The 22,400-nt window shown below is 42.5% G+C and overlaps 1 protein-coding gene across 6 annotated transcripts in view; it reads right to left on the bottom strand.

Moving 5' to 3' along the window:
* LTBP1 (latent transforming growth factor beta binding protein 1) overlaps window positions 1–22,400 on the bottom strand; it is a 399,796-nt gene that overhangs the window by 241,687 nt on the left and 135,709 nt on the right. For 5 of the 6 annotated variants that reach the window (XM_077772762.1, XM_077772764.1, XM_077772765.1 and 2 more), the window contains one exon: window positions 17,868–18,037. In XM_077772762.1, coding sequence (XP_077628888.1) covers window positions 17,868–18,037 — 170 coding nt within the window. The remainder of the gene's footprint in view (window positions 1–17,867; window positions 18,038–22,400) is intronic. The other variant, XM_077772763.1, reaches the window with a different exon arrangement.

The raw sequence follows: 22,400 nt of genomic DNA, 5'->3' as shown, positions 1-22,400 counted from the left end.
TCATAAGCTCTCTTCTCTAAAAATATTTTTTAAGAGATCCTATTTTTATCTCTGGAACAAAGTCAAGTATGTTTGAAGGTGTAATATATTTTATAGTCAAAAGTCTAACTTTTACCCAACAAGTACTTTGCTCACCCAGCAGGATCTGACCCAGTGTTTGGGGAAAGAAATACAGTCAGTGCTAAAAGTGGAAAACTAGCAAAACAAACCAATGGCTTTTTGACATTTTCCTATTCCGACCTTTTTTATAAAGTATTTTCTTTAACATCCCCTGAGGGGATTCAACTATCCAGACATACCTCAGCTAAAGAATAAGGAACGTCTAGAAAAGTTTAGGATGGGCTCTAGACTGCAGTCCGGGGAAAGACGTGACCACACTCAAAGGCACCACAACCAATTAGAGGCAGCGCTGGCACACCTCAGTCCTGGTGTCCTGCAATTGCACCAGGCTGTTCCACGGGGGTTCCTTTGACAGATTTTAAAAACTCAACTGTCTAGAACACATCCAGAAATCTCTGCTCCTAATCTTCAATACCAGGGAACCTACCGCTGCCATCCTACGCAGAAGAGACAGTGCCATTTGAAATGTTATAATATAGGGTTGAAGAAACACATCCCCAAGGTGACAGCACTTAACTCAGTTCATAAAATAAAAAGAAACAAAGAAGAAAATGAGGGCGTGGCAGGGCTGGGGGGAGCTCACTGTAGCCACGTTCTCGATTCTGAATAGAAAATGTAACCCACCACCTGGATCCAGAATTCTGACAACCAGAGGTACTGTACTTGAGAAGGACTGAGTGAGTTTGTCCAGGAATTTTCTTCTTTTTTGGCATCAACATTCAAGATGGCTACTCTTTCTAAGTGTCTCCCAAGGGAGAAATACCATTTAAAAGATGCATTTTTGCATGTGAAAATCTCTACCTTCTTTCAAAAACTGGGGCTGGTCTTAGCAGCGAATGCCTATAGATCCCACCCAAGGCCACAGAAGGAGGGGCTTCGGTGCCACTGACAAGAGAGGACTTCACTGCTGTCCCTGAACCCAGTGAATGAGAATCAGAGCAGGGAACACTTCCATGTCTTCTAGCCCTAATACTCACACAATCGGGCTAGTTTGCATAGTCTCCTTACAGAAACTCATGGGTTGGGTATGCTCCACATGATTCGAATTTTCTGTGTCTTAATTTTGGAACAGAATTAGGTTTTATTTATCCCCACATTTGTTGTTTTTCCAAAGAAAGTAAATGGAGGCATTTGTTATCAGTCTATCACTCACCATTTCCATAAATAACATCTGTTTGTTTGTATGTGGAAAAGCAAGTCTGACTCAAAGGACAGATTATCTGCTGGGCCATTTGTTTACCAAGGAAGAAATTTCATGACTTACTCAAAAGCTTGATTAGGTGGGGGCCACTTCTCATGAGGGTCCCAGATTATATCTACTGTACAATTTCAGACTTAGGATTCCATATAACCTACACACTGGATATGACAAATATTTCTGACAAAATCAAACTCCCTAAAAGAAACCTGAGACCCTTCCGCACAGAGAACAAATCTAGCCTCATACCCTACAACATCCCACGTAGAGTCCGGGCATTAGCTGAACCAGACTGTCCCGTGGTCCTTATTCACAGGCCAAATTCCTTCACATGGCAGTTTTCTCCCCCTAGAAAACCTTTCCTCCTTTTTTTCCCACCTTTCATCTTCCTGAACCAACCCACCTTCCCACTCCCTATACAATTTTCAGCAACTTGGCATGCCTGTTTGAAGAGTGCATCCCTCCATTTTCCCCTGGCTTTTTATACATAATCCTTTTTATGTGCATTTTCTTACTTTTCCAATCTTCCTTTGGCCTCACTCAAGCCCAAGGAAACAGTTTATATTTTTACCCTCTTCCTCCATTTATAACAAAAGTCCCACTTAGTGGTTCTCCCTCTTTGGGAACAAGAAAAGATTATGTGGTCAGAGGGGAGCACACAGCCGAGAACGCATGGGTAGGAAATGACGATAAGGGAATTGAAGGTTCTTTGAACTCAGACAAGGAATACTCAGGAATTCCACTGTCTACGGCAAGGGCCAAGAAGCGACTTTTACTCAAACTAATAACTGAAAGTCCCAAAACTTTAAAGGATCCAAATGCCATCAGGGTTCTGTTGCCTTTGTAAGGAGGCTTGGAAACTTCACTCTTACACTAAAGGCAGGCACTAAGAAAAAAATGACCTATCACACATTACAAAATTTACATTTGGCCTGAAAGAAGGAAGAACTCAAAAGACAGAGCAGAGAGGGAAACCAAAACTTCCTGTACTGGGCCCAGGTATTCTGAATCACCAGAGCCCCCAGGCCAGAAGAAGCCCCTTGATGTGCCTCTGGGGAAGTCCAGTTCTATCACAGAGGCAGTAAGAATCCAGAGCAAACAGATACTATGATGTGAATGTATTTCATTTTAAAGAACCCCTAAGGAAGGTGAAGTTATAAACGTTTTTGTGACTGCTGAAGTCTGATGGACTCAGCTGAATGAAAAATCTGTTGAAGCAACTGGCATTTTTAAATCTTTGAATTTAAGGGTGTCTGGGTGACTCAGTAAGTTGAGCGTCCAACTCTTGATTTCAGCTGAAGTCACGATCCCAGGGTCGTGGGATCAAGCCCTGTAATCCCATTGCTTAGGATTTTCCTCTGCCTTTGCCCTTGCTTGCCCTTTCTCATAAAGATAAATAAATAAATAAGCAAGTAAATAAATAATTCTCTTCATAGAATCAGAGGTATCCAAGCTTGCAGAACTCAGAGTCTATCATTTACCTTTTTGCTCTCTTCCCTGCAGGACAAACTTCTCTCTACTCCATTTTTAAATGACTCCATCGAATGGCCCCAACTACTCTCTCCAAGGGATTACTGCCAAGTTCAATAGAATTCATCATTAGAAAAGATTTCAGCCTAAATATCCCTTTTCTCAAAGCCATATTACATCTAGCTTTTATTTATCATGTGATAAACAAAACTGAAAAATGATTAGTTGCCAATTAAAAATGAATTACTGATGTGTAATCACACATGGTCACTTATCCAGGCTTCACTTAATTCTTTTTAGGTTACTCATGCTCAACTTCCTCTCTCATGAAGCCAGTGCTGTTCCGTCGAACATTGTGATGGTTTTAAAATCTATCCAAAAATTCGTTGATACTTTCTTCAAGAGGTGAAATCTAATTCGACTTCCCTCGGGCATAAGCTGGTCTTAGCAACTTAGGTCTAAAGAAAACAATAAAACAGAAGTGATGGTTTCAACTTCAGAGACTAGATCACAAAAGGCACTGCAGCTTCTGTCTTGGGCTCTCTCTACCCAGTCACTCACTCTGGGGGAAAGCCAGCTCCCAGTCCATGAGAATACTTAAGGAGCCTATGGAGAGGCCCACATGGCAAAGAACCAAAGTCTCCTGCCAAAAGTCATGTGAGTGAGCAAGCCTGAGAGTGGATCTTCCAGCCCCAGTCAAGCCTTCAGATGACAGCAGCCCCTGCTGATACCCTGCATCTCCATGACAGGACTGGAGCCAAAACCAACCAACTAAGGTGCTTCTGAATTTCCGAGGCACAGAAACTGTATGATAATGTTTGTTTCTTTAAATCACCAAGGTTTGGGCTAATTTATTACATAGTAAAATATAAATATGCATACTCCTCTGCTGTTCTTTTCCCCCTACACACACATACTCTTCTTCTCTGCTTTTCTTTTTCCCTAGACTCTGAGGACAAAGAAACAGAATTTATGGACCTTTCTAAACATACAGAGCACTGTCTGACTCATGAAACATGTACTGAGCACGTAAGCTACAGAGCTCACATGCACCCCACAATCATTTAAGTGACACTCATATCCCTTCCCAGGCTAGGAAACTACAGAGATATTCATCAGAAACCTGACCAAGGTCATTTTGCTAGGAAATTTGAGCTGGGATTTCAATGCAAGCCTTCCCTCTCTATCCTAATGCCTCTCCTACACTTCCAGTATGTGCTGAGGATACTAAGCCCCTGTGAAGGCTGGAGCAAGGGAGGGAAACAAACAGACTGAGCACACAGTATGCGTTTGGCAGCATGTCAGGTGTCCTATCCCTCATCTCATTTCATTCTGACGACAAACCTCCAGAGTAAGTGCTAACATTTTTATTTAACAAAGAAACTAATATTCAGAGATTCAATGGAATAGAATACAGTCAAATGATTCACTCTCCAGGATCTTGCAAAGAAACTTTTAACAAAGAAACTAATATTCAGAGATTCAATGGAATAGAATACAGTCAAATGACTCACTCTCCAGGATCTTGCAAACTAGGGTGGAAAAGAAGACACTGAGAATAATGGCCATACAGCTCATCTACCTCACAAGATTTTGGTGGGGGCCATTTGAAATAATTTGTATGGATATAATTCATAAGCTGTTAACTACCATGCAAACCCAAGAGAATATCATTACATGTGGTCAGCTCTTAGCAGAGTAACTGTGAGGGAAAGCTCAAGCTAGTGGTGACACTTCCCCGCTGATATATTATACTGAAAAACCCACAAGAGCGTCTAAATATGGAAAATTTCATCTCAAGATGTTTGCATTTCGATCATAATTATTATTTACGACTCTACAATAAAGGAAAATTCCACTGCGGACTTTGGTTCCTACAAAATTTCCACGTAAGAGCTGATGGCTTGACTTGGTTTGAAAGGTATCAAAAATGGATTTCAGCAAACAATTAGAACGGCTTATTTTGCATTTGGCTAATTAAGTTAAGCAATTCTTGCCAGAAACTCTAAGTTCAGATAATTTTTAAGTGTTGTCAATAAAAGCTCTACAAATAATAATGAAGTTGATGGATTTTTTTTAACATAGTCAAATTTAGCTTTGTACCCACTTAGAAATAACAGAGCTCAAGCAGCACTCTTTTTTCCCACTTTTTTTTACTGAAATATAGTTGAAATACAATGCTACATTCATTTCAGGTATACGACAGTGTTTCAATAACTGTATCCGTTATGCTATGCTCATCACAATTAGAGCTACCATCTGTCACCATATTGGGAAAAGGGGCACACCTCCCAGTGAATAAGATCGGTTTTGGTAATTTTTTAAAGTATTTTTTAAATGTTTATTTGTTTTTGAGAGAGAGTGAGTACAAGTGGGGAAGAGGCGGGGCGGGGTGGGATGCTGAGAATCAGAAGCAGGCTCTGCCCTGACAGTATCAAGCCCAATGCAGGGCTCAAACTCATGAACTCGGAGATCATGACCTGAGCCAAAGTCCGACGCTTAACCCACTGAGCTACTCAGGCGTCCTGGTTTGGCAATTTTTAACTCATTATATTCTTTGTTCCTAACCAACTTACATGACTATATGTAGGGTTAATTTTAAATAGTCCATATACCAATATTACAATGTAACACACTGACTTAATGAAGAGGCGGCACTTAGCACAGTGGTTGACGCACAATAAGTACTAAAGAGATGTGGAAAACAGAATCTACAGAATGTCACTGGTGGGGACAAAGAGCTTACATCCATATTTCCTAATTACCTGATGTTCCGAGACCAGAATATAATTTCCAGTACCTTTAGCAGGTTTTTTAAAAATACATATTATATGTTCTTGAGGTGTATTAAGGTGTGCTTTGGAAACTGGGATCTCTGACAAGAAACATTATGAATCACCTTCTCCACTAAGAGTCTTTTTTAAAACTTTAAAAGGAGGTGTCTAATTTTGCTCTAGTTCCATGTTTGAGACATGGCAGAGCATGCCTGACAGGTATTTACACACATGCCCCGCTGGGGCTGCCCAGAAACCCGTACCCGAGAAAGAGGAGGAGGAGGCATGATGGGACCTCAGGGGTCTTCTGACAAGGTTTCTGTCCACACTTGCTCATAAACTGAAGCTGGACACTTTTCCATTCGATGTAAGCAAGACTCTGAGACCCGAAAACGTTTCTATTAAAAATCCAAATGGGCACGGAGACATAAATACGGTTAACACAGCAGGCGCTATGAAAGCCCAGGCCACGAGAACAATTCTGGGCACTGTAGGGGTCTTGGGGAAAATATGGAACTGGCCTGGCTCACCTCTCTGTGCAGCCACCAACCTACCCCAAGCTTTCTCAGAAAGACAACGACATAGACGGGATTAAGGGAGCAAAAACAGTAAAGCAGCTGGGTTTTCCGTCTCTAAATGACAGCGTCTGGTGCTCTGAGACATCAAGGTATGCAGCTGTGAGAGACATGATTCACATGGAACGCGTGCTCGCTGGGGTCGCTGCCTACAATCCAACATGGGGGATGCTCACCTGGGACTGCGCAGGAAAGCGAGGCACAGCAATGCAGAATGCAAGTCTCAAGACAACCTGGGAACTGCCGGCCGCATAAGCCTGACCTTACAGACCTGAATATACTTCCTTAACTGGGAAGACATTAACAATCCACAGTGCTTTCAGCAGCCCATTATATGCTGCCCTATAGCCAGTCCTTTTCAGAAAATGCTGTTGAACCTGACATGAACATGGTAGCTGTCTCTTGATGGCTGTTTCTGCTGCTACTTGGTATTCTACTTCTGTTCCAGTTTCTTACTGTTTAACTTACAAATTCCCTGAAAAATTCGGATTCATCTTATTTCATCCATATCATCCCTCTTAGGGAATGCTCTTCTGTCAGGCCACCTAACAGCAGCTGGCCAACTCAGATTGCTTTTCTCGGGTCAGGTGCCTACCCTTCTTCTGGTCCACTGTGGCAAGAAGGTGTGGTCTCCCAGAATAGCATTTTTACCTATATGTGTCCTGTCTGATTAAAACCGCATCATCAGCTCTAACAATTGTCCAGATTGTTTTAAAAAGTAAATCTTCTGGGGTGCCTGGGGGGTTCAGTGGGTTGAGCATCCACCTTCAGCTCAGGTCACGATCTCGTGGTTCATGAGTTTGAGCCCCACATCAGATTCTGTGCTGACAGCCTGGAGCCTACTTCGGATTCTGTCTCTGCCCCTCCCCTGCTCAGGTTCTGTCTCTCTCTCAAATAAATGAACATTAAATAAATAGATAATCTTCCCTGCTAAGGTAAACTAAGAACAGCAGAAGTCAAAGGAACCGGCATGTCAGCAGACCAGATACACGCCTTTTTCATGGTATAAGGAAGGCTGGAACCACACAACTTGAAGCTCATAGCTGGCACACTGCCATTCTGTCCACAGTCCAGTAGTAAAAGCAAGTCACTCAGCCAAGCTCAATGTCAAAAGGGTGGGAAAGTCCACTATACCCACAAGAAAGCCATGGCAAGGAGGAGGAAGGAAGAATGCTATGCAAGTAAGATCTACATTTGTATTAGTTATTCTGGTATTTAAAATAATGTCATGAAAAAAAGTTAAGCAGGTCAGGGAAATAATATCAAAATGTATGTGCCTCCCTCTCCCCCTATAAAAACAAACTAAAGCACACTTAAATAGTGCTCTGTTTTTGTTAAGTATCTACAGTTACAAAACCTTAGAAAAGACCTTTGGAACAGAAAGCACCTGCCTAATCGAATCAACAAAGGCAGCATAGTATCTCTGAATGGCCAGTAAAGGAAAAACAATACCAAAAGATTTTGTTTGGGGAGTGTTAGTCTGTAACCAACCCTCCAAAGTAAAGCAGAGCCGGCTTCAGCAGCCTCTGCAAGGAATGTAAACTGAACGTGTGGGAGGAAGAGCTCCGGTTTCTCTGGGATCTGAGGCAGGCAGCGGCGATCAGGAGATGCACCTGTAGCCATTAAACTACGTTCATTACAGCAAGGAGCACAGCTGCCTGGGGTGTGCGATTCCAGACATCGTTAGCCAGAGAGCACTCGATCCCACGCAAGCAGCCCCGGGGCCATCTACCGAAGAGAACCACCACCACCGACCACCACCACCCTCCCACCTGCTGTCTAGATCGTTTTTCTTCCCCCAAAGCTTTCTAAGTCTGTTCCTAGGACACAGGGGTTTTTAAATAACTATGATGTTTTTTTTTTCTCACAAGAGCAATCACTGCCTGTTGAAAGTTTTCATGTAGTTAAAAAAGCTGGGACCTTGGAAGACCCAATGTGTGAAACGCAGTTAGGGCTACAAGAATTTCTTTTAACGGATACTTGCAAGATGGATAATGTAGGCAGCTGCAAAAAATCACTCTTTAAATGACACGCATTTATATATGTGATTAAACATATATGTGTATGTATACGGATACATACATCATACGTACATGTTTCATGGTTTAATGTTTTCCTGTCAGAATTACTCAAATACAACCATATTGCAATTACCTCACTGAGGGAAGAAAGGTTTCCCTCCTATTCCAACCATGTGTGAACTTGGACTTCCTCTGTATGGGAACACAGAACTCGGGGAGCTGGGTTTCAATACAGATACATTTCAATTTCCCAAGGGGCTAATACTAAGTAAATATCAAAAAATCATGCATAACTAAAACTGTAGAAAATTACAACACAAGCTCTTTAAGAAAGGTCATAACATGTAAGGAAGGTAGGGAAGTCTTTACCTCCAAGTAGGGACACACAGACTCACCATAAGGCAGTAATTTTCAATACTAAGAGGACCCCTCTTTAAGGAGACTAAACCAAGCAAATACAAATTGTACTTCAACCCCCTTTGGAATATCTCATTAGCAGTATTTTGTATGATCTCGGTTATATCAAATCAAAGCTATCACTTCAACTCTAACAAAGATCATTCCCTAGAAACTAATTTTCTTATTCACGAATAAAATCAAAGTAAAGCCCTCAATTCCTGGCAAAGAGATCCAAAGGCTGAGAAGGCAGCATCCCTTCTTTTTCAAGTGCAGGTTTTCTCCTCCCAAAATGCTGTTTTGTACTTTGCAGGCAATCTGTAAATTTATTCGTGGTATTCTCCCCCACCAATATCACAGTTTGATCATAGAATATTCTGGAACCATACAGTATCTATTTCTCAATATCTTGAACTCAGTCTCAACACCCAGAAATATCCTTGGATTACTTTATTTATTATGAAATCTTGGGCCCTTGGGATTGAAAACTCCTTCTCTGGCACGAAAGGCTGCCCATTGGGGAACTGAGATTACATAACCCTTCAATCTAGGTTTCCTCCACTGCTGTTTTTAATATCACTAGATAAGCTTCTTGGAAGTATTTATAATCAGTCTATGTCTATTATCTCCCAGCACTCTTTCACTGTGTGTAAGGAATCAAGAAGTAAAGTGAATGTTCGCGTTCACGTACATGTCTGGACTGAGATGTGATCAAACAACTGTGGATAAAACATACCAACCCGCCCTCACCACCCCCAACTGAGACACAGCGGCCAAGGCAAGACTGCACATGGAACTTTCTCTACAACAGGTAATACCTGCCCTCGAATGGAATATAGATTCTTAAGGGCATCCGCTCAGGAAAACCCTGGTTCTTCATCACTGGAATGTGTTCTCAAGCATCAGTTTGTACCTATTTATGCTGTTGCTTTGCTGTCTAGGCTTTTAAGCCAATGAGGATTTTGTCAGAAATTAGTGAAGAATGGGTGAGTCTCTTCCAGCCATCTACAGTGCTAACATCCACACTGACATATGTTTGGAAACTGGCTCATGGTTCCTATTCCCACACAAAGTGTACTGTGGGTCACCAAGCAGCCAACCAGGAGTTTGATTTCACAAGGGAAAGAGCATGGAGCTTTACCGTAATTCCTTCCTCAAAGCAGTCTTTTTTTCACACCTGGTATTTTAAGCGCTACATCATTTCTTTGTTAGTTTTCATCAGCTTCTCGTATGATCCAGTTTCTGGCTGGTCCCACTTCCACTGCCACTTAGTACCCACTTGGCTGGTGTGAGGCCAATCCTACAGACATTCATCTGCACATGACAAGCCAAAGTGGTCTCCAGACAAGGCTTGCAGGGCTGCAGAGCATATGCCCACAGAATTCTCCTTCCCCAGAGGTGCGCACCATCCACGGGCAGAGCTCTGCCACGGTGAGGCTCCCATCAATCAGTAACGGTTAGTGAGGCCGTCGCAGAGACCTGGAGTTGCCAGCACATGCAGTTTCTCCTTCTGCTCTTTCTTTTCTCTCCTCTCATGTGTATCCTGAAGGAAGGCTAGGCTACTTTTCAAGACCAGACTCTTCTTTAACTGCATTTCCAAACCGCACCTCCTCTGAAGATCTCCCTCTCACACCTCACCCCACGCAGAAGAATCTGGCTCTGATTTCCTCAGCTCTACTGATTCCATCTACATTTGCCTTTATCCGACTGCCGGTCCGGGGTTTCTCCTCCTATGCTGTGAAGAGCCGACAGGTGGAGGATGAATTTGGTCTTTCTTCCTCAAACCGCCTTCTATCCCACGGTGGCTGCTGTCAAGTACACCACAGACTCTCTCCGTGTGACGACTCAAACTGGCACTGGGAGCCCAGAGCCTTTAACCTTTAATAGGCCCACATCCTGGAAGTGGCTGGGGCAAGCAGAACCATCCCAGCCAAACACTGCCTGTCTCCGAGTCTTCGGATTTGTTCTGCCAAAGGAAAACTCTTGTTGGCTCAGAACCTTTGCACAGCCATCGTCATCTCACAAGGACACGCAGGAAGGGCACCGTTTGGCTGGTAACCTCTTCGCTGCACCAGCCTGCGTGCAACCGCACACAATCTTCACTCGACATGTCTGAGCCTCCTTTTCCAAAGGGGAGACGGAACCATCAAACTGGAGGTACTTCCATGTCCTGTATGCTTCTTGATGTCCCTGGGGACAAAGCCTGAGGGCTCACGCTAGCATATCCAACCACAGTGTCACTGGAAGTACAAAGAGCACGTCGCATATGCCCAGACCTGAGACGCTGGGGCTCAGGTAGCAAGGCTGCTGCTGTAGGAATGGAGTCTTTGCCTCCCCTTTTCAGACCTGAAACCTGGTGGCTGTTCTACTTTCTAATGGGGGAGCTGGGAACTCCCATGAGCCTGTGACTGACTGCCACGCAGCTGCTGGGCTGGCTGGTCTACTGCAAGGACCGAGAGAAGTCAACACGGACCACAGGATCCAGGGCTAAGAAGTCTCCTGTGGTCCCAGCGCAGACAGGATTACATTTTCTTCTGTCAAAAGGGGCCCAGTGGGGGCTGTGGACCTGCTTCCTGCACCACCGTGGCTGCTTATTCAAGCACAAAGCCTATGCTCAACACTAAAATTAGTGGGCCTGTCCCAACTTCTTTTGTAATTTAACAGTACCATGTGTTTGAAACACCAGTAATCAATCCCCCTCCCCCATATTTCAGCAAATCACAAGATAAACTGGCAATTCTTTTAATAGTCTGATTTGTATCTGCTTTCATTTTTAAGATTATTTATTTTGAGAAAGCAAACAAGCACATGGGAGGGGCAGAGAGAGAGAGAGAGAGAGAGAGAGAATCCCAAGCAGACTCCGCACTGTCAGCACAGAACCTGACGTGGGGCTCGAACCCAGGAACTGAGAGATCACGACCTGAGCCGAAATCAAGAGTCAGATGCTTAACTGACTGAGCCACCCAGGTGCCCCTGAAATGCCAGTAACCAATCTCTCCCCCGTATTTCAGCAAATCACAAGCTAAATTGGCAATTCTTTTCATGGTCTGACTTGTATCTGCTTTTAAAACTTGAAGGAAGGTAGTATATAAAACAGGACATCCGTCCTTCCTGAAATTTAAAGTTTCTGCTATGAACTTAAAGAACAAAAATTTTAGGTGACTTTAAAATAAAAATAGCTGTTTAAAGGCTAAGTCCACCTTGATAGGAAAACAATTGGAATGCAAATGGAAAATCTGATTTGGAGAAGTTTAAATTTCTAAGTATTTCAAGACACTAAGCAGCTATACCATTAAACCAGAGCCTGCCCCATCTTTTTAGCTCTTAGGGCTCTTTGCATAAACTACAAACCAGTTCAGTTACAACAACATTTTGGCTCATCCTAAAGATCTCCTTTTGAAGCAAGTCTACCTATCTACCTATCTTAGTCAGCTCTCCAGTACTCACAACCCCAAAGATAAAATACGTGCTTCCACCACAGATTCTAAGAGAAATATTCTCTGCTTTTACCATCATCAAGCATCCCATGGTGTTTTTAGTAGGCCGCAGTCTGGTGTGGATACTCACTTTCCTCTGAGGGCTTTTTCTAAAGAGTTAAGTCAAACTAATTTCTTTTTTGCACAAATGATTTGGGTTTGCTCCTGAACATATGCTATACTAATAATCTCAACGGTGTTTATGAGGTAGTATTTCAAATGTTATCATGTCATTTTAACTTTTCTTCCTCTGAGTTATAAACACTTCTAAAATCAACACAATAGAATCTGGTTTCCATGCTCAAATTCTTTGCTACAAGTCACCAAGGAAGACGACTCTCCTCTCAGACCATCTCTATGGAGAGCCAATGAGCTCCATTCTTAGGAGTTGATACTAAATTTTTTGTAACTACTTATGTGACAAAAAAAAATTTTCTATTAACGTTTTTTAACATAACATAGCTTTTAATATATTCAGATTATACAACCATCATGACCATCTAATTCCACAATACTTATCAACCCAAAAGAAACTCCTTATCCGTAAACAATCACTACCCATGCCCCCTCCCCTCAACCCCTAGCAATCACTCATCTACTTTCTGTCCATATGGAGTTGCCTATTTGAGACACTTCATATAATGGAATTTTGTGTGATCTGAATCCTTTCGTGTCTGGATTCCTTCACTCCACGTGTTTTCAAGGTTCATTCACGTTGTGGCATGTATCGGTATCCCGTCCCTTCTTTATAGCTGAACAACCCATTGTAAGATCTACCACATTTTGTTTATCCATTCATCAGATGACAGACATTCTGGTTGTTCGCGCTTCTTGGCTGTTATGAATGATGCTGCTATGAACATGTGTATACAAGTTTTTGTGTGAACATATGTTTTCAATTCTCTTGAGTATATACCTCGAAGTGGAAATGCTGGGTCATATAGCAACTATGTTTAACTTCTGGAGGAACTCAGGTAATAGTTTAATGTGAATCAGTCTAGCCAGATGGCAGTTCCTGGTTCATCCAATAAAAATGTTATTTCTGTCAATATTAAAAGGCTTTCTTTCAACAGCCAGGGGTAACATCCATTATTTTCCCAATTGCTGTGTGGCCTGTCACCCTAACATTAAAGGAGACAAGACTTATCAGACAAGAGTGGTTTCCTGGTAGTTCATGTTTTTCTGGCTGTCTTCAAACTAGTGGAGATGCATTTGAGAACCATCACAGCAAGGAGGATGGGTTGCCGAGGATGGTTACAATGAAGGACAACTGGATATAAGCCGCACCTGCTGGACAGCTTTTGATTCAACGGCTATATTCTAGTACCTACAGGTCCAAAATCTAGATGCTTTCAGTACATTGTGAGACTGAGCCACTAATTCAGCACCCAGAAAACTATAACCCATGAGACCAAACTAGTAAGCCACTCAGTTGTTTTCTATTTTTTAAACAATCTTCCAGCTAAAATGATTTTCACATTTTTAAATGGTCACATCTTTAACAGCTATGTAAGAACCTACATATAACATCCTCAATCATGTATCTTGGCTCACTAAGCCTGAAGTATTTACTGTCAGATCCTTTAAGAGAAAGTTTACAGACCCCTCCTCTAGCTGATGCTCATGCAAATTAAATTCTCTCGAGACCAGTGAACGAAGCCTAGCACCATCAGTGTCACTGGAGATATCCAGTAAGCAGCGAACACCCAAGGCAGGATGTGCAGTGACCTGGGAAGTGACGCAGAATCAAAATGGGAAAAGCAGGATGGGCGCGGGGTTAGGGAAGGCGAATTAGGTCAGCAAGACTCTGCGAAACTCTAGTAAGATCTTCATTCCTCACAGCAGAGAACACCTCCCTAACAAGCTGACGGTTTGTTTCTCCCTGTCTACCTTGTTTTCCCTAGAGACCGTGAGACTTCACACAGTAACACATTTTGCTTTACTGGACCCATCACCCCCCACTGTCATCCTCTTCCTGCTTACTCTGACCATTTCTCTCTTTGCCCATAGGCAGCAACAGCACATCCTTATTCACTCAGGCTTGCAGGGCTGTGGCCACCCCTGATTATGAGGTGATTAATTTACACGGTGCTCAGAGCTCTAGGTAAACATTAGTGCTGTTTGCAAGATGCCATTAAGCCTACCAACTGGTCACTGCAGTAGACCACGTTCTGTATCCCTATGAAACAGAAAAAACAACACTTGTCTTTTGCCAACCTCAATGGTTTCTCTAGTCTCCCAAGCTTCTTGAAAGTAATGGCAGTGGACCGTTATGACACACTGGTCCCTCAGTCTCTTCCCAAGATGTATGATCTCTACCTGCTGGGAATATCTTCTGTTTTTCTCATAAGTCAGAATTATCTGCTCCTACAACAGGACCCTCAAATTCTTCAGCAAATTGAGAGGTTCATCTGTTCCCATTTGATCTCTTCTACAAGGATAAAATTAAAGACACTAAAAGTTCCTGCTTTTCCTCCGACTTCCCTTACTCACATCTCTTCCTTTCTCCTACAAGTAAGTTTTCCTTGGGGGCTCCTGTCACCTAATACAAAGCTGGACGTGGGGAGACATTACTTTTAAGTTCTAAGTGTGATTCATTCCTCCTTTCTAGTTTTAATCTTTCTATTGTTGTTCTTACTCAATTTTGCTATTTCCGTATCCTCGTTGCCCTGCCAAATTACCTCTTTTAAAAACTTTCCCATTAGCCTTCCANAAAAAAAAAAAAAAAAAATAGCCACATCTCCTTTCCTGGTCTTTCTGTATGTCTGCTTCAGTTGGGTTCCTGGGCCTCTTTTTTGAATGGTTGGTTGTTTGTTTTTTTTAATATCTGAGAGAGAGAGAGAGAGAGAGGAGAGAGAGCGAGCATGAACAGGGGAGGGTCAGAGAGAGAGGGAGACAGAATCTGAAACAGGCTCCAGGCTCTGAGCTAGCTGTCAGCACAGAGCCCGATGCGGGGCTCAAAACCACAAACCATGAGATCATGACCTGAGTTGAAGTCGGATGCTAAACCGACTGAGCCACCCAGGCGCCCCATCTGGGCCTCTTTTTTGAACAGTCACGAAATCCCAGGGAGTTTGAGCAAAGAGCCCCATCACTGTGATTATGCATTAGTCTGAATTCGCTTACTAGCTCCCAGCTATGGAGAAACCACATTTTTTTAAGATTTTTTTTTTAATTTTAGAGACAGAGAAAGAGCACAAGCAGGAAGAGGGGCAGAGAGAAAAAGAGAGAGTGAGAGAGAGAGTGAGAGAGAGAGAGAGAGAGAGAGAGAGAGAAAATCTTAAACAGGCTCCACTCTCAGCACGGAGCCCAATCCAGGGCTTGACTCCATGACCCAGGGATCATGACCTGAGCCAAAATTAAGATTTGGACACTCAACCAACTGAGCCACCCAGGTGCCCCAGGGAAACTGCATTTAAACAGAATGGGTGGCAAATTTATGGACAATACTTATCTTCCTGTTTTTCTAAACTTTAATTTCATCTTCAAGAAGACCCTTCAGCATAGGTTTGAGAGTTTAAAATACACACAACAGGGACGCCTGGGTGGCTCAGTTGGTTGAACGTCCAACTTCAGCTCAGGTCATGATCTCACGGTTTGTGGGTTTGAGCCCCACGTCAGGCTCTGTGCTGACAGCTCAGAGCCTGGAGCCTGCTTCAGATTCTGTGTCTCCCTCTGTCTCTGGCCCTTCCCCACTCATGCTCTGTCTCTCTCTCTCAAAAATAAACATTAAAAAATTAAAAATAAATAAAATGAAACTAAACTAAACTAAAATAAAATAAAATAAAAACACACAACAGGGGTGCCTGGGCAGCTCAGTCAGCNGTCTCTCTCTCTCAAAAATAAACATTAAAAAATTAAAAATAAATAAAATGAAACTAAACTAAACTAAACTAAAATAAAAACACACAACAGGGGTGCCTGGGCAGCTCAGTCAGTTAAGTGTTCAACTCTTGATTTTGGCTCAGGTCATGATCTCATCGTTCATGAGATGGAACCCCATATCAGGCTCTGCATTCACAGTGTGTAGGCTGCTTGGAATTCTTTCTCTCCCTCTTTCTCTCTCCCCCACCAAATAAATACTCATTTGAAATAAAATAAAATACACACGGTGGGACCAGTCATTCCAATAATGAATCATCGACAAACCAAAACCAATCTCATCCCTAGTCTTAATACGAGATTCTCAGACCACCTTTTCCTGACACTTCCATGTAGTTCAAATTCTCTTCCTTACCAGTATGATTATAAGCTTTCAAAAACTCTCTTTCCATCACATTCTGATTCTGGAGAATATCTAAGAAATACATGGTCTACATAAAAACCCAAGGAAATAATATTGGAGTTATTTTTGAAATAAGATTAGAAAAATATTATATACTCAGGGATAGTCACACAGAACAGGTTATGAAGCACTTACACCACAGGACCTTTATTTAAGATTATTAATTTTTTGAGAGAGAGAGCATGAGTGGGTGAGGAACAGAGAAAGAGGGGAACAAAGGATCCGAAGCAGGCTCTGTGCTGAGAGCAGAGAGCCTGAATTGGGACGCAAATTCTCAAACTATGAGATCATGACCTGAGCTGAAGTCGGGCGCTCAACCAACTGAGCCACCCAGGCGCCCCTCACCTGAGGACGTTTAAAAACAAGATGGACACGCCAACTGTCTTGCAAATGACTAGGAAATATCTTACCTAAAGGGTGAGGAAATGATCTATATGATTTCTCCAGTCTTCCCTCTTGAGAATCCCCAAAACTTGCTTTCCTCATCAGCCCAATAACCCTCATCCAACTATTACTCTGGGGGTCCAGGCTCAGGTCACCGAGCAGAATTTTCCCAAAAGATGGAAAATGCAAAGAACAAACCTTGTATTAGATACTCTTTCTGTTAAGCAGCCAACTGTAAGGGAAGTCAGTCACTCTAGAATAGTGACCAACATAGGGAGGTGGGGGTGTGCCCGGGGAATCAAAGCCACAAAGATATAGGTTTCTAAGTGGTCAAACAGTAGGAAAAACTCTTTCTCAGCTATTTGCACTCCTCTTGGTGGTGAAAGACAGTCCTTTTCAACCTCACAACTGGCATTCTCTTTCATTACTTGTGGCGCAGGCAATCAGTCAACGTGAGACAGAGCAGGAAGCTGCTGGAACGAGCGTGTGGGTCTAGCGCTCGGCTCTGAATGGTCTGCGCCTCACTCCGGAACGTTTCCTCCAGATGCTGCCAGCAGACACTCTGTAATACCTAAACCACAAATCATCACATTCCCCACCCTTTGAGCCAGGCCTTGTCCTTGAGCTTCCCACATAGTGAGATATTAACCAAGCTGGCCACTGACACAATAGCTCTTTACAAATTCGGAGTAAAAACCTGCCACACCATCTGCTCCATCTACTAAAAAGTGGACCTTGTATCATAAAAACATCGACAGTAGGTGAGCCTCAGAGAGTAGTGCAGGACACTTCAGACATTTCACATGGAATGAATCCTGGCTAGCTTACTAAAGAAAATATTTTATCAATGTAAACATGTCAGGCGTACAAGAGTATCTAAAATTAGAGCAAGTATGTCTCCGAAACGGAGCCATCTTGCAGAAACAGAATTACAGGCAGGTCGCTCCAGACTCTCTGCCAATATCCAAGGAAACTGCCTTTCCTCAAAATAAAGAATCTGTGCTGCTATCTGGTTGTTTTGGGAACTAGCATGGGTTTGTTGTTGTTTTCTTTTAAAGGACTCTTAAGTTTTATCTACTGTGACACATTAAAGCCCTCCAAACCAAACAAAATGTTTCCAAACTATGATGCTATAACTTAGGAAAACCATTGACTGGACTATACTCACACTGAAAAGGCGCCGTAACTTGACCCTGCCTGAATCTCAAAGGGAACGAACCTTCAGTGGACTGCTCTCCCGAGATCACCTTCTGGGCTGCGAAGTACTTGGGCTTCAGCACATACTCCTGGGTCTGGCCGTGATGAATCATCACATTCTGTGAGGAAAGGGGTGTCACTCTGGGAAGAAACAAAGTCGGGACAGGGAAATTAATTATGGATTTTTAAAACCAAGAAGGAAAAACTAAAGATGTTAAACTTAGAAAGGAACATCGATGCCATGCAAGGCTCAAGTTTTCTCTTCAAGTACTGTACCTCACCATTTATAACCCAAGGAACTAACTGCTTACACTTAGAAACGTTACTATAAAAGAGACTTTGTTTATCTGGTCAAGGCTGAATAGGCCACCAGAGGCAGATTCTATCAGAAGACGTGGCGCACAGAGCCTTTATGCAGAACAAGGGCCATTTATATATAAGACACAGACACATACAGAAGCAGGTACGTATATTTAAAAAGTGTATTTTATATACAGTGATAAGTAGGCAGTATTGGAAATGCAAAGAAGGGAAAGGAGGAAGAAAATACAGAAAGGGGATTAGACAAGAAGTCCCCGGCTTGATCAGTTATGCAAAATTAACTGTCAACAATCAGAGTCTGTAAACAGTGGGACCTTCCTAATGACAGAAGGAGAGAAGGCCAACCTCTTTGAGCCTCACCTTCCTGAGCTATAACCACAGAATCACCGTCACACAGGCCAAAGGAAAAAAGAAATGCTTATTAAAAAAGAAATCAGAACACACAAAACTGAAAAAAATTTTCAGTTATCTTTTGAAACATAATTATGATAAAGAAACACATTCAACTTCTTCTAGTTAATATTTAAATATTTTATTCTGTACCTCAAAGCAATTAAAACTGTACTATTCAGGTTAAACGTTTTATCATTATTCGTTCTTAAGAAGAGGAACAAGGGTAAGAGTAACGAATCACCATCTCATTTCTTCAAGTCCCCAAGTGAAGAACTCTGAGGGGTCCTGAACACAATTACTGTGTATTCACCCGCTGGTCCAACCATTTTCTACAGTTCTCTTGTTGCATGTAAAAGAAACTGTACTTTTTTAAAGTAGTTTTTCATTTAAGTTCCGGTATAGTTAACATACAGTGTTATATACTAGTTCTGAGTATTTTATCCAAAAAACTACAAAAACACTGATTCAAAGGGATACATGCACCCCTATGTTCATAGCGGCATTATTTCCAAATTATGGAAACAGCCCAAGTGTCCACCGACAGATGAATGGATAAAGAAGATGCAGTGTATATACACAGTGGATTATCATTCAGCATGTAATGTGAACTTTAAAATAATAACTAGCCTTTGCCCACATTTAATAATTCCCTGAAGGACAGAACTAAAATCATTAGCTAAGTAAGACTAATAAATAAACAATGTAAAGAAGATATACCAATTCGTTGCAGAAGATGTTTAACTGTACCAAAACCACCGGGACAGAGCGCTATAGCAGCAAATGGAGGCTTTAGAAGGAGACTTCTCCAGTGTCACCTTGAATTTTACCAACTGTGGCATATTAAAGCCGTCTGTCTACACCAATCCACATATTTCCAAACTGTGATACTTTAACTTAGGATATGGCTGCCTGGGATATAATCACACTGATAAGGTTCCCCCAGGCCCCAAAGACGCTCCCTAATAAGGAACTGTCAGCAAAAAGAAATGACATTGTGACAGGTAAGTATGTAATGTCAACTGTCAAACCACCAAAAACGCCACCGCACATTGCCTTATTAAAAGCAACAACTGTCTTGAATAAAGTCAGTCTATCTGATTGATCCTAATGATGAAATGAGGGGTTCTGTGGGCTAAGGTGTCCCTGAGAAAGGAAGGAAGAGGCTGGGATTAATGGTGCTTCCCTCTTACCCAGGCAGTGATCTCTATCTACCACTTTAAACCTCAGAGTTGCAGGAAAGCCTAGGAAAATTCACGCTGGACCTGAGTCTTCTCACACAACCCCATGGAAGGGCGCTCCCTCTATCACTAGACTAACGACTTCAATGACTAAAAGTCTAAGCAAGGCTTAACGTTGTAAACACTTTTGTTTTGATGAGGTAAGTGTTGGTTTGAACTTGAAGTATGTTTGGTTGGAATCGAGTAGAAAGCATAACAGCTGGACACATCTGGTGGTGAATGTAAGAACCACAGGTCTACTCCATCAGCCTCATGAAAAGGGGCCACGCACTCCCCCGCTGTGTTGTCACGCTGTCACTACACTGTTGACACCTGCTGGCAGAAGTACAGGCTTGTTCCTATTCAGAAGAGACGAGCCCAACATTCAAGATGTGACCACTGCCAGCTAGGTACGACTGGGGGGCCTGCTTCTAGTTGAGTTCCTCCCTTCTCTCCCCTCTGAATCAAGGAAGTGAGAGGCAGCCAGAAATCAGCAAGAAAGGCGCTGAGAGCTTATATATGGGCTCCTTTTCCCTAAATCTAACTGGAAAGTACTGAATAAACAAGTAAGATGAGGTCACCGGGTCTAGAACTTGAGCACCAATGCTCAGCCATCACTGACTACAGTGTAAGTGTCCAAGTCACAAATCGCACACATGGAGCTACACCTGAACTGTGCTTCCCCAGGCTCCAGCTCCTTTCCTGTTCTCCAGTGCCAGTGTGTAAACACACAAGAACAGACTGAAGCCGTTCTGCACGACAGCCTCACGGAGAAAGAAACAAAGCCGTGGACAGTGCATCATGTGGGCACACGGAGGAAAGTGTGCACTCACTTCACAAAGACATGATCGCCATCTTTTTCTCTCTTCCCTTCTTCCGCCTTCACAGTTCGTGTCCACTTTCCCCTCTAATTTCATCACTCAGTTATTTCCACTCTGAACCACCTCTCAGCCCTACAAATGTGTATTCTCTTTAACTCCTCTCTCTTTTTTTACCCAAGTATTTCAGAATAATCTCTCTCCCTTCATTTGAGATTTTTTTCCATTCTTCCCTTCTCCCACGGTGGGGGCAGTAGGGAGGGGGGAAGCTTAACACTCACCAGTGAACATCAGATTTGTCAGAGCATTACAATTTTTCTAAAAACATACTAAAATATTTGAGAAAATTAAAAATGAAAACTACAGGACCTCTGGTTCAAAACTGTTTTTAAGGAAAAAAAATGGTTTTTAGGTATCTATCTTGTCTTCCTCCAAAGAGGCCCTTAAAATTATAAGGAATAAAAAAAAGAAAAGATTCGGGGCACCTACGTAGCTCAGTCCATTAAGCATGTGACTTGGGTGGGCTCAGGTCATGATCTCGCGGTATGTGAGTTCGAGTCCCGTGTCAGGCTCTATGCTATCAGCTCAGAGCCTGAAGCCTGCTTCAGATTCTGTGTCTGCCTCTCTCTCTGCCCCTCCCCACACACACAAAAAATAAACAAACATAAAAAAATATATACAGATTTAAATCCAGAATTGGCATTTGGCTGTTACACAACAGTACAGCCATGCTAGTCATTAAAATATTGAAATACTCTTTTCTGATAGAGACTTACTAACCCAAGGCCCTTAGCGTCCCTCCCTACTCCCTCCTCCAGGCCCCGACAAGACATCCTTTCAATCCTATAAATAAGGAGTTAACATTCACCAGAACTGGATCTCTGGGTCTCTGTTCCAGCATCCCTTCTGATTAGTCAATACCTGTGCCACACAGGGTACTAAATACGGCCCGTGTTACCCATTAATAAACACACAAGAGATATTTCAACAAATCTGTAAGATTCAAAGTGGGCTAAGAAAGGCTGCCTGGTTTAGCAGCACGTACCCTGTAGTAAGAAGTACATTTCACATGGAGACCATACAATCTACATAAGGGTCTGTGTTTTTATGTAACTGAAACAAGTTTTACAAAATATTTACCTTTACCATGTGTGGAATACTGATATTTTGTCCCCCAATCTATTTTTTGAACCATTACATTGATTTCATGACTTCGTGACTCCCTAATGGGTTGCAACCACTAGGCATAAAGGGCACTGGTCAAGAACCACTGTGTGAGGGCACAGGCACAAAGGAAGCAATCTTCGCAGGGAAACACAGAGGAGCGCTGGACGCGAAACCAAGTAAAGCAAAGGGTGATTTAAAAAAAAAAAAGTAGGGCTGTATACAGGTGTCTTCACTAGAAATCTATATATAAAGGCAACTGTTCCCCAACTCTAGGAAACAGAGCATCCAGAAGTCAGATTTCTACTCCTCTCGGGGGGGAAGAGGGGGAGAATATATATATATGTGTGTGTATGTATATATGTGTGTGTGTATGTATGTGTGTGTGTGTGTGTGTGTGTGTGTATGAGCATTTTTCTCTAAAAGAATGGAACTGTGTGGTATAAACCACAAAACTTACTCCACCCCACTCCCAGAGCAAGGCTTTCTCGTTCTGGATTCCAGGTTCCCCTAGCTCAAACACTGGTCTCCTATTTCTCCCCTAAAAATAAGCTTGCCAGGCAACCCAGAAAACAGGGAGCTCCCAGAGAA

This window comes from Crocuta crocuta, unplaced genomic scaffold (assembly GCF_008692635.1).
Source record: "Crocuta crocuta isolate KB4526 unplaced genomic scaffold, BGI_CrCroc_1.0 scaffold363, whole genome shotgun sequence".
Lineage (NCBI taxonomy): Eukaryota > Metazoa > Chordata > Mammalia > Carnivora > Hyaenidae > Crocuta > Crocuta crocuta.
Note: the sequence above shows the minus strand (reverse complement) of the source record. Positions and strands in the feature narration are given on the sequence as shown.